At 38.8% G+C, this 13235-nt stretch overlaps 1 protein-coding gene across 12 annotated transcripts in view; it reads left to right on the forward strand.

Annotated features, from left to right (window-relative positions):
• Positions 1 to 13235, forward strand: part of PPFIBP1 (PPFIA binding protein 1) — a 176410-nt gene that overhangs the window by 134425 nt on the left and 28750 nt on the right. For 3 of the 12 annotated variants that reach the window (XM_067696015.1, XM_067696012.1, XM_067696014.1), the window contains 4 exons: positions 1654 to 1768; positions 4997 to 5058; positions 8162 to 8237; positions 10405 to 10559. In XM_067696015.1, the coding sequence (XP_067552116.1) occupies positions 1654 to 1768; positions 4997 to 5058; positions 8162 to 8237; positions 10405 to 10559 (408 nt within the window). Of the gene's footprint in view, positions 1 to 197; positions 291 to 1653; positions 1769 to 3517; positions 3551 to 4996; positions 5059 to 8161; positions 8247 to 10404; positions 10560 to 13235 lie in introns of all 12 variants that reach the window. The other 9 variants (XM_067696008.1, XM_067696004.1, XM_067696006.1 and 6 more) reach the window with 6 other exon arrangements.

A 13235-nucleotide genomic window follows, 5' to 3' on the forward strand; every position in this document is an offset into this window, starting at 1 on the left:
TTTCCCCAAGCTGGAGACCATCTTGAATTTAAACACTACTGTTCTGAATAAGAATCAGGGTTTAACTAATCTGATAGAACGTAACCTGTCATTTCTCTTAATTATCTAACCTCCTTTATAAACTGATACTGTTTTCTTGGTTACTTAGCTTGTCTTTTTCTATCTGTAGTTTTCTTTCCCTCCTGTCTCTCTACCAGTCTTTAATGGCCAAACTTTCTAGCATGAAAATCAAGGTGGGTCAGATGCAGTATGAAAAGCAGCGGATGGAGCAAAAGTGGGAGTCCCTGAAGGTGTAGTAGACCTTGGGTAATGGGGTCCATGGCCTGTTGCTTTCTGGCTTGTGTTGTTTTGCTGTGATGGTGTTTTTAGTGGTGTGTGCATTCATTTTGTGTGTGTGTCACCTGTTCTTTAAAAATATGTTTAAAGCTGATTAGAGGGACAATACAATCCCTAATATTGTTTTCAGAAACATATGAAATAGTGAAAAACAATAAGCAGGTAAAATAAAAGTATTCGTTTATAAATTAAATCTCACTGTCTTGGACTCTCTGAGATTCAAGCATAGTAAAATAATTGCAGCAATTCAGCTGTGAAAGAATTCTGGTATCAATAGTAGACACTGTTTACTTCCTTCTTGGCGATAAATGTGTGCATCGGTTAACTCTGTCATGGCAGTGAGTAGAAGTTACTGCTTAGAAGCACAGTGAGAACAGGCAGCACTTCTTGCCAGTGCTACTGAAAATTCCTTGTATTTGGTGTCCATTCCTACCATAAACAAAAACTATAGGGCCAACTTCTTAGCTCCATTGGAGAGCTACATCTTCTCATAATACCAAACATAGTACGTATCTTTAGAGACTGAAACTATATTAAGAAAAATAAAGGTGTACTTATTAGCATTGCATGGCTTTATTTCCTGGGTTAAATACAGCCAGCAAAACTTAAATTTGTCAAAGCTAATTCTTTACCAAAATGAAAGAGAAACAAACATTAGTAAATAGCACATTGGATTTGGGGTCTTAAATAGTTGTGTAGTTTAAAAAAAAAAAGACTTAAAATCTGTTTTCTAAATCTCTTTTTTTCCATTGTTGTAGGAGATTCTATTCTTTTACCTTAGTGATGAGGATGAATTATTTAGTCCCGTGATTTGGCTAAAGTTGTTCATCGCGTGCTACCTTACCCACTAATTAAGCTCTATCTTGTCCAGGGAACATGAGTGCCATCTTGAAATGCTGAATAAATGTCAAGCAAGTCTAGTATATTACTTTCCAATTTGCATTTTGTTTTGCTTGTATGACACTAAGCATCTAATGATTATCTTCCTTGATTAACTTGGTCAGATTTTTTACCTAACATAAGATTTAAACCTTAGGGCTGCCCTAGTCCTAATCACACTTTAAAAGATTTATTTTTAATTTGGTCACAAGGAAACTTGAAATAATTATACCATAATTATTATAAGTTGTACTTTTATTAATTGTCTTGCTTCCTGCTTATCATTGCCACTGTCTGATTTCTGAAGTTTGTGTCTAAATTCTTGTAGTTTTTTGTTTCATTCACAAAAACTAATTATTGACTTAAGAGTTAACAGACTCTCTGAATATCCCCTTTTAGTCATAATCTACTCTTTTTAAATGAATTTATCATTTGTAGGAGGAACTGGCATCTCTAAAAGAACAGCTGGAAGAGAAGGAATCTGAAGTAAAAAGACTACAAGAAAAATTGGTTTGCAAGATGAAAGGAGAAGGGATTGAAATTCTTGATCGAGGTAAGAATATGTATTTAACATTTGTTCTCTTGTTTTGTTAAAGTCGTTCAAGATCTATAAAAGAAACTGATGTTAGATGATGTGTACCATTGGCATCTAAGAGAGAGAGGAGTGGCAGAGGCCATCTGGGCCCAGGACTGCAGGGACTCCTCCAAGCCTCTTTACTGTGCTTGGGCATCTATTAACTTCCTCTTGAGCAGCTGGAGAAGGGCACCTCTGTAATTTAGTGGGACTTTATTTTAGATTACACGGTAAATTCCCATCATGTCCAAATTGCAATACAAGGAAGTGTCAAAAAGAATTAAAAGGAACCAAAACTATGTCCCAAGATTATTCCCCTCTGAACTGAACTTGAGACAACATAACGTAAGGCATTTAGGAACCTTGCCTGCCTTTTTGTGAGGAGAGAGGGAAGGCTGTGTATCTTTGGAAAGTTAATGAACATTTCTTATCATGCATTGAGCCCTCAATCTTCTAGAAAGCAAAATAGGTTAATTCTGTTTTGGGAAAACTGTATGAATTTATCCAAAAAATTGTTTTCATAAATCGAGGAGGTTTGTCCTGGACGTCATATGGACTGTAATTTTTCATAATGTAGGTTATACCCGCTAGAAAATAACTTGAATGAAATGTGGGTTTTTAAAAAATTATATTTGGAAGTATATACGCCTGTAACATCTGACAACACTCGGTCAAATTTAACCTTTCTTTGTTATAACAAATGGTATGGCAAAAGCAAGTTCTGACTCATTCAAAACAGAACAAATTCCAGTTAGTGTAGATGTGGTACATTTTTATCTATTGCTTTATCTGTTTTGTCTATTTTATCTCTCGTTGTCTGTACAATGAGGGGCTTGAATTAGATTACCCCCAAAGTCTTCTTGGCCCTAGAATACCCTGGCTTTATTTACCTGTAGGTATCACAATCCCCTGTCCATCAGAAAACTCAATTCATCCAACATTGAGGGAAATGGATTTTTCCCCTCTATTTTGGCATGTGTAGAATGTATGTTCTTCAAGGACACTCACAGACAGGTCATGCTTTCAAGATTCTAAGGAAAAAAATGGAATCATAGAGGCTATGTGGGCTAGAAGCTATGTTGGCTATGCTAGGGTAATGCTACCCAAAGTCGGATCTGAGGACTAGCAGTGGTCTGTGCACCACTTGTCAGCAGTACACAGCCAGGCACTAAGAGCAAGTGCTTAGAAACTTCGTGGAATCTGATGTTGCCATAACATCTACCTGCGTGATCAGTGGACTCATCTTGGTGAACAGGAGGAGATGGACCACTTCAGTGTTGCTGAACTTGAGCAGTGAGATGAATATGACATAAGCAATGTCCTAATCACATTCAGGAGGGTCACATATCAGACTGTAATGGAAATGTAAAAAACAACCAATGCAACATTAGCTGGTTTTTCATCACAGTTAGTGTAAGAAGCAGTTGTACTCCGAAGGCCCAATTTTAATACAAGAAAATCAAGGTTCAGAAAGGCGAAGTAACAGAGGTAGTAACTCAGATTTACATCTTCTGATTAACCACATTAGATTCTCTTTCTGACCTCACAGAGGGCATGTTATATTGCGGTATCAGTCCTAAAGTCATAAAATAATGCTTAATATTCAGTCTTTATGAGGTTAGAGTCTCTTTATTTTAGGTAAAAGGAGACCAAATAATAGTGCTTTTAAAATACTACTTATTGTTGTAATGTATGCTAACTTCCAATTCAATGGGTTTTCCTGCACAGATGAAAATTTTAAAAAGAAGCTCAAAGACAAAAGTAAGGTTTTTGGTGTATTTCCATCAGCCTTTACATTCACCAAAAGTACTACTTGGACTGTTCTTTGCATGTGTTTTTAAAACACTTCTCTCCCCAAAGATGTAAAATTGCTTCATCAATAAGCTCCCCATTTCTTCAGAGTATACAAAATAGAGGGCAAATAAACAAACAATAAAACAAGGAGTAAAAGACCGTTTTGCTTATTGCTCCTGGTTCAGCCCTTTTGCTCTGCAGGATATAGCAGAGCACCCAGAGTGGTGGAGGTGAGGAAGCGTTTTCTCCGTGGCCCAGGAGATACAGGGTCAGAGGAGAAAATAATGTTTATGCTCCTATGAAAACCTACTGTTTTTACGGTTTACCACAGTTGAAGATTATTTTGAACTTTGCTTTTGTTTTCCAATGTTTTGGAGCCCACTTTTTCACTGAGATCTATATTAAGGGCTTCTATAAACATATCCTCTTGTGTTACAAAAGAAATTGTACCCAGGCTGACTAACAGAGACTAGAGTTAATGCAGTGTAATCGATAAAGCCTTAGTGGACTTTCCTCCAGACATTAAGTTCTTAAGGGAATTTGCCATTAAAAAAAAAAAAAAGAAGAAAAGCAGTTCCTAAACAGTATACCTTAATTGAAAGTATTGTATCAGAGCTGAATGATGCTCCACTGTTTTAAAATTTACCTTCAGTAGTATTTTTTTGTCCTCAAAAGCAGACAACCTTAGCTGAACATTTTCCTCTGTTTCAATTTTTTTAATTTGTGATTTCAGTTTGGGTTGACTTTCCATTTTTAAAATGTTTGTTTTTTTATTACTAAAGTAACATGCTTTTGTATTTGAATGTCACATTTTAAGGAGAATCACTTACTTTGGCCTTTTAAAATAGTATTGTTTAAAAACGTTTTAAAATGGTACTGGAAATGAAGTTTATAGATGAAGCAAAGTACTTGTTATCCTTCTGTATGGAACCTACAGCCAGCTGCTTAGCATGATACTCATGTAAATATCACGTTCCTTCAGGCTCTTACCATTTGTGTCTCCATCTTGGTTATAACCGAACATCATTTTCTCTGCTCTTGTCATATATACACCATTCATTGCTTTCACCTGCTTTATAAGTTTCTTCTTTGAAAGCTCTGTATTTTTATTGTTATAGCACTGAAATTTCATCTTCAGTGTTCTTACGAGGATTTTGTTCTTGCTTTGAGAGAGGGTAGTTGTTTTCTTTCTGGAATGATGACTATTAAGGTGAGTTAGAAAGTGTTCATTTTTCAGGTTTTCCCTAAAAGAGGATATGAATGGTAAATGTGCCTTTTAAAAACAAAAAGAAAGTGGAACAAATTATTAACATCTTTACCTTGCAACATTTCGATCTGAAGAGTCAGTAGCTTCTTGTTATTGTCACACAAGTTAACTAAACAGACTTCTGATTTGCTGTTGTGATATTTCAGATATTGAAGTACAAAAAATGAAAAAGGCTGTGGAGTCTTTGATGGCAGCAAATGAAGAAAAGGTAACTAGATGAAATTTAAGTGTTTATTTAGACGTGTACTAACATCATTTTGATCATTCCATGCATTCTCATCAGATATCCCAGTTTGAAAGAACATCGCCTAAACACAGCTGACAATTAAGAGGCAAGCATTCTCCCTTCCTGCCCAAGTGGGCCTGCTCTCGGGGGGCGGGTCATAGACGTACTTGTGCTGCACAGACAGGAATGGAGACCAGCAGCACTGGCTCCACTGAGAATCTACCCCTCCCACCCACCGCCCTGAATTTAGAAAATGTTCAGGTTATCAGATCAGCTCTTTATATTCAGGTGACAAATGAGACAAAGGATACAGGCCATAGTACATCCTTTCTGTGGTCCCTGGAAATTCTGGACTGCCCTATGAACTCTGAAGGAGGTAGCCATGGCAACTTTAGCTTCATGATCCTGTTGGTTTTCTTCTCTAGGAACATGTTATTTCCTTCACACTCCTGGCCTCTTTCACATCTGGGATTATCTCTGCTCTCCTGATGGTGAGATACCAGGAACCAAGCACAGGCACCATGTAATCAAGGATGGCACTCGGCTTTGTTTTAGCTATGCTCACCTAATGCCAAGGTCTCCAAGAGGGCCTTTCCTCCAGCTGTTGCTTCTCCTTACTTCATCCTGCTAAGAGCAGGGATGCAGGGACCCTACTAAGGAAACATGCTTCTTCTTGGCTTCCCTGACCAGCCATATACCCAGCAGGCAGGTTCAGCTCCTGTCATCAGAACTGCTCTCCCCTCGTGTCCTTTAATGAATAGAACAAGGAGACATTTTCCCATGAAAAGAGTAATTTCAAGGAAATGAAAACCAAGCAAATGCCAAAGAACTTTATCTTGATCTTTTTCTCTCATCATAAACTTCTTTCTCTAATTCTTTCTTGCCTACTCTGTTTGTATATTTATTTATTGCCTTTCATTCTTTTTGTTCTTTGTTCAATGGAAATAAACTCTTTCTCCTACCCACCTACCCATATATAGGTTTCTTTTTGCTAGTCTTCCCCACATCAAATAAAAAGAAAAGTCATTAGCAAGCTGCCCCACATAGATTTAATTTGAAAAAAAATCACTAAAATTCATTTGGTTTTAATTTCTCTCCCTCAAAAAGCAACAATAACAAATGAAACTCCCAATGTTGAATGAGGGCTTACTAGATGCTCAGACTTCTCTAGGAGCAGCGAGAGTGACATAACTTCTTGGTGGTTCCAGGAAGTCTTCAAAGAGGATATATTTGGGAAATTCTGAGGGAGAGCAAAGAGTCATTCATCAGGAAAATGAAGGATTCTGGGCAAAGGATCCATGAGTGAAAACATGTCTCAAAACCAAGGCTTGAAACAGCCAGTGCGTGCTGGGAAAGTTCTGGAGCAGGAGATACAGGTGGAGGAGTTGGGTATATGAGAGAGTGCTAGGGCGAGGCTAATGATGTAATGATTTGGGTTCTTAGCTTTAGACCTTGGCCAGTGAGATCATTAAATTGCCATGTTAGAAAGCTAACTCCAGTGGCAGAATGGAAGCAAGAATAAGGGAGGGAGAATGAAGACAAAAGAATTAAGAGGCTGTTAGAATAGGTGAGAAATGAAGACGGGCTGAAATAAGGCAATGGCAGTGAAGTGGTAAGGAAGGAAGGGATTTTAGAGAAATTCACAGGTCGACAAGATTTTTAAATCTTTGGATTTGGGAGTAAGTTTCTGGTTTGAGCAGTGGGGTGAATGATGGTGCCCATAAAAGAGTTAAGGGGATCCAAGCAGAGACCGAGATACTGGAGGCAAATAATGAGCTTCATTTTAGATGTACTCAATTTGATGTGTTCATGGGACATTACAAGGAGATAGCTCATAGAAAATTGGAAAATCAACCTAAATTTTAGGATTAATGTAGGATTATAGATTGGTGGGGAGTGAACCCCATCAATTTTAGGAGAAATGTAGAGTTGAAATATATAGATTGGTGGGGACAAAACTATAGTTCATGTGTCAGTTTGCTTTTGCTCCATGATAAATCACATTTATTATTTCTCATACTATTGTAGGTGGGCTAGATTGCTCTTCTAGTCTGGGCTGGCTTTGCTGATCTCTACCATTAGCTGGTGGCTAGAATGGGGATGGATGGTTTAAGATGGTGTAACTCACATGTCTGGTGATTGACTGGTCTAGGTTGACCCCAGCTGGGTTGTCTGTTCTCCAAATGGTCTCTCATCCTCCAGTAGACTAGCCTATGCTTCTTCATGTAGTGGCCTCAGGGTTCCCTAGGGCAGCAAGAGAGGGCAAGCCCCAACGTGCAAATACTTTTCAAGCCTTTGCTCTGAACCACATCTGTTATATATCATTGGCCAAAGCAAGTCACATGGCCATGCCCCAAATCCATGTCGGGGAAGCTAGGGAGCCCATTTTTATAATTTACCACACTGAGGGCCTGGGAAGAGAGAAGAGGGTAAAGGACAACACGTTGAAGCTCTAACATTTTATATTCTGGGTTGGGAAGATAGTGGGGGTTATGGAAGTAGAATGTTTATCTGGTCAAGGAATTAACAAATCAAAACAGAAGAAAAGAAAGAGTGGAGAGAAAAGTGAAAGAAGGAAAGAGTGGGGGTCAATCAGGTGCCATCTAGAAGTCAAATTAGAAAAAGGATGAAAAGTGTCCATTGTTTTTAGTAAAGAGAAGGTCACTGATCAGTAATTGAGGCAGCTTTGGTGGAGTGTTTGGAGAAGGGAAAAGCCAGATGGTGATTAATGGCAGCTGGTAAAGGTAGCAGGTGTAGATCTTTCTTTCAAGCTCTGCCTTAGGAGAGTAAAGGAAGTTGATTTTTTTCTTGTTTTTTTTTTGTTTTGTTTTGTGTCTTATTACCTTGTTCTGTTTTTGTTTTTTAAAGATGGCAGCTGAAGGATAGGATCTCTAACTTTAGAGGTACTTTTTCTATGTCTCTGACGTATGTAGGCAAAATATTCTGAACATTACCAGTTTTACTAAAGTTTAGAAGCATTCTTTGAATAATGTAAATAATTCATGTCTACTTATTCTTTGTGTCACAATTACTTTTGTTGTTTTAAAATCATAGTATTAAAGATGATAATTTATTTTACTAATAGGATCGGAAAATAGAAGATCTTCGACAGTGCCTGAACAGGTATAAGAAAATGCAAGATACAGTGGTACTGGCCCAAGGTAAAAAAGGTAGTGTAGCTCTAAAGACTTCTCTGCTTTACTTGATTTTTAAGTGGCTGTGAACTTTTTTACATTTGGCCTCAATTTCTTTCATGAAGTATATCCATTATTTCAAGTTAGGTTGCTCCTTTCATTCATTCAGTGATGTTATTAGGCATCTGTTCTCTGCCAGAGAGTGTGTCACCTGATGAGTACACTGTTGATTGGTTGCCCAGAGAGAGCCTCTCCACGGAGTTGACTAGGTAACGTTGCAGAGAGAAAGAAGGACAGTACCTGCAAGAGCCTCGGGGAAAGAAGACCTTGGTGTGTTTATTAAGAAACAAAAGGAGACCAGTGTACCTAGAAGGTAGTGAGCAGGGGGGAGAGTGAGACAGGATGAGATAATAGAGGTGAGCACGGCCGGGTCATGCAAAGTGAGGAGTTCAGCTCTTATTCGAGGCCAGAGGGATCCACTGAATGGTCTGAACAAGTCAACCGCATGATCTTTGTGACAAATGGACCATCGTGGACTGTGGACCACTGGGACTATTCCAGCAGTGTTGGAAGGAAGGGAAGCCAATCAAGAGGCCCTTGCAGTATTGCAGTGGGAAGATCTGATGGTGCCGATTGGAAACGTATTTTGGTGTTAGAATCAACTCAGTAGTGTGATGAATTAGATGAGGAGAGTGAAGAAGAAGAAGGCATCAGGAAAGATCAACATTTCTGACTAAAGCAACTAGCAGATGATGGTTCCATTTACCAAGAGGGGGAAGCCTAGAGAAGGAACATGGAAGTGGTTGAGGAGGATTGTGTTCAGCTTTGAATGTGTTTTTAAAAAATCTGGGGCTTCCCTGGTGGCGCAGTGTTGAGCGTCCGCCTGCCGATGCAGGGGACACGGGTTCGTGCCCCGGTCTGGGAAGATCCCACATGCCGCGGAGCGGCTGGGCCCGTGAGCCATGGCCGCTGAGCCTGCGCGTCCAGAGCCTGTGCTCCACAACGGTAGAGGCCGCAACAGTGAGAGGCCCGCGTACCGCAAAAAAAAAAAAAAAAAAATTTCTGTAATTAGACTACATTGTAAGACACTTGGAAAACAGATAAAAAGGGTAAAAAGTCAGTCAAAATTGCACTGGCATGATCATTGCTGGCATTTTCACGTAATTCTTTCTGGCCTTTTTTTTCTATGCATATAAGCATATAATTAAAAAAGATAGTTTTTAACCGTGTACAGCAGGATAGATGTTTATAAACCATTGAAAATTATGTCCTGTTCTATTGAAGAGTTATGTAAACAGTGATTTCTCACTAGGATTTATATTTATTTAGACAGTCCTCAGGGAATTTTAAGAATACCTGAATTCTAATAAAATTAGAGTAAAAATCTAATAAAAACCTAAATTAAGAAGCTATGTCTAGTTAGTATCTTTAAACAAGTATATGATTTGCCATTTTGTATTATTCAGAGAATAGTTGGAAGGACCATTCTGTTTGTAAAGAAAGAATATCTGGCACTGTTGTTCAGCACTTAATCCTTTTCATTTCTAGAGATGTAAAAAAATTCTCAAAGTTGCTGGTTTGCTGGTTATGTGGTTCCTTCTCTCCATTAGGCCATTCTTTCTACTTTAAAATGAAATGAATGGCAAAAAAGGATCCTCTTAAGAGTCAAAGGGTCATCTATTTTCTCTTCTTTTCCTTTTTTCCTTTCTATGTTTTTTCAAGACCACAGTAGCGATGAAAATGGAGTTGTCTAAATGGTGACTTTGTTGCTGTTCAGAATCAGTTTTGTTGTACCACTGGTATTCCTCAGCTGGGTTATTTCTGAACTGAAATTTATAAAGCCCCAAATGTTGACACAGAATTACAGGAAGGTTGTTGGACTAAGTTAACTTTTAATATCAATGCTGTGAGTCTATGATTGTGTCTATTAAACCACTAGTAATTAATACCTCTACTAATACCACTACTGGATACTCATGTGGCCCAAGAGTCCCTGGGCCTTAGGTGCTCACAGTTTAAGATGCCGTTTCCTAGGTCCCACGTTGTTGTTCTTCAAGCGATGCCAGGAGTTGACTCTTTGAGTTTTAGGGATCAGAAAAATTTTTATATTCAAGATAATTGGGATTCTTATCTTCCTCCAAAAGTAAAACATGAAAAGCTGCTGGTGTCCACTTTCCGCTTTGTCGTTGCTTAGGCCAAGATGGTGACTTTGAAGACCTGCTCCCTTCCAGTTCCTTCTCCACTTTGCTGGACGCACAGGGCTTTAGCGATCTGGAGAAAAACCTGTCATCTACGCCAGTAATGGGATCTCCCAGTCATGACCCATTTAACACAAGTGCTCCAGAAGAGGTATTTATAGACTCAATAGTTTCTTCATGTTAAAGAGACTCTGTCATTGAAAGTGCCATTGATAACATCAAAGACATGGTTCTTTTCTCAGGTGGATTACTGACTTGCTTTATCCCCGCAATTATTGTGACCTCCGGCTCTTTATTTGAAATGTGTGTTTTTTCCCTCTCTTTATTAATAAGTAAACACTTGGGCAATGTCAAAACCACTTATGTAATTCAGGAAAGACATATGAATCCCTTGGAGATGGATGTCATCTTCAGTACTAGGTTATAATCTACTTCCTAAAGAATAAGTAGGGAATAAGTAAAGTGAGGGTAAAGTGAGATTATGTAAATTTATTTTAGTCACTTGTGACAGTAACTGTGAAAGATGATGGACTTCAGTTAACATGCTGGGGATTGTGGAGCCATGTATTGCATGGGGGTACCCAAACCTGAGGTCGGCAGGTGAACTGATCTACAAGCGTAGTTATGGCAAAACAATAAGAAGCAAATTGCCGGGCTTCCCTGGTGGCGCAGTGGTTGAGAGTCCGCCTGCCGATGCAGGGGACACGGGTTCGTGCCCCGCTCTGGGAAGATCCCACATGCGGCAGAGCGGCTGGGCCTGTGAGCCATGGCCGCTGAGCCTGCATGTCTGGAGCCTGTGCTCCGCAACGGGAGAGGCCACAACAGTGAGCGGCCCATGTACAGAAAAAAAAAAAAAAGAAGCAAATTGCCCTGACAGATAACACATTGATTAATTGATTTCTTGGTAAATAAGGCGTCATCTGCATGGAGGATCTGATTTACGGGATCTGTAGTGTTGAAAAATGCTTCAAAGAAGCAAACGCCTTCCTATGGCCCTTCAAATTATCTTCATGAGGTGGAGTGAAGAAAAAGACCACCCACTTTTTAGAAGGTAGAGATGTTGGCAATAGGGTAGACCAGATCAACACGTCTATTAGAAGGATGAACTAAGATGTCTACCATGATTATTTTTGTAATCTGGTCAGTTAATAAAAAGTGACTGCTTTCAGTTTTTTTTAAAAAAGATCATGGAAGAAAATTTTGGGTTCGAGCCCTGGTCCGGGAAGATCCCACATGCCGCGGAGCAACTAAGCCCGTGTGCCACAACTACTGAGCCTAATCACTCTATTAGATAAAAGCATATCTGCAAATATCTTCACAAAAAGCCCTTTACTGCCTTAGGTTCCCTGTAAGGCCACTATAAGATATCCCTTTGTTTTTAGAGTTTTTGATCTTTTTGAAAGGTTCAGTGAGACAGCACCACCTTGAATTTTCCTGTCTTCGCAAAGCTACACCTGTGGTTTCATCTTAAGACTGTTTTCCTGACAGCACCTGTGCTTCATCTTTGCCCTCAAACCATTTCTTAATTTTAATATGTAATGTTCCATCTAGGGAGACTAGGAATGAGAAACAGTTTAATTTTTCAAGTAAATAGTCTTGGCTCCTTTATATTTAACAGTTGCTTCTTTGGTCACCTCTCTTCTAACATTTTATTGTAAGTAGCGAGAAGAAATCAAATGGCATCTTTACTTTTTATATCTGTTGCTCATAATTACGTAATGAGAATATGAAATTTGAATTGAATGAAAGTGAATTCAAGGAGAAAAGAGCATTTCTTTTTTAAATGTAAGAGAGAGCTAAAATATGCCGTTACAAGGAGTTGGTGGGAAGAGGAATTGGATGAAGATAGTCAAAAAGTATGAACTTCTGGCTATAACTAAGTACTGAGGATGTAAAGTACAGCATGGTGACTACAGTTAACATTGCTATATTGTATATTTGAAAGCTGCTGCTAAGAGAGTAGATCCTAAAAGTTCTCATCAAAAGGAAAAATGTTTTTTTTTCTGGTATCTATATGAGGTGATAGATGTTAGTTTAACTAAACTCAACTGTGATAATCATATCACAGTGTAGGTATGTCAAGTCATTATCCTGTACACCTAAAACTTGTACAGTGGCTATATGTCAATTATATCTCAAAGAAATGGAAAGGAAAAAAACGCAAGGAATCAGTTAAGGAATAAGAGCTATCTTAGAAGGAAAAATCCCCTAATTTTTTTTTTAACATCTTTATTGGAGTATAATTGCTTTACAATGGTGTGTTAGTTTCCGCTGTATAACAAAGTGAATCAGCCATACATATACATATATCCCCATATCTCCTCCCTCTTGCCTCTCCCTCCCACCCTGCCTATCCCACTCCTATAGGTGGACACAAAGCACCGAGCTGATCTCCCTGTGCTATGCGGCTGCTTCCCACTAGCTATCTGTTTTACATTTGGTAGTGTATATATGTCCATGCCACTCTCTCACCTTGTCCCAGCTTACCCTTTTCACGCCCTGTGTCCTCAAGTCCATTCTCTACGTCTGTGTCTTTATTCCTGTCCTGCAGCTAAGTTTTTCAGAAACTTTTTTTTTTAAGGTTCCATATATATGTGTTAGCATACGGTATTTGTTTTTCTCTGACTTACTTCACTCTGTATGACAGACTCTAGGTCCATCCACCTCACTACAAATAACTCAATTTCATTTCTTTTTATGGCTGAGTAATATTCCACTGCATATATGTGACACATCTTCTTTATCCATTCATCTGTCGATGGACGCTTAGGTTGCTTCCATGTGCTGGCTATTGTAAATAGGGCTAGTGAACATTGTGGTACATGAC

Source organism: Pseudorca crassidens, chromosome 11 (genome assembly GCF_039906515.1).
Source record: "Pseudorca crassidens isolate mPseCra1 chromosome 11, mPseCra1.hap1, whole genome shotgun sequence".
NCBI lineage: Eukaryota > Metazoa > Chordata > Mammalia > Artiodactyla > Delphinidae > Pseudorca > Pseudorca crassidens.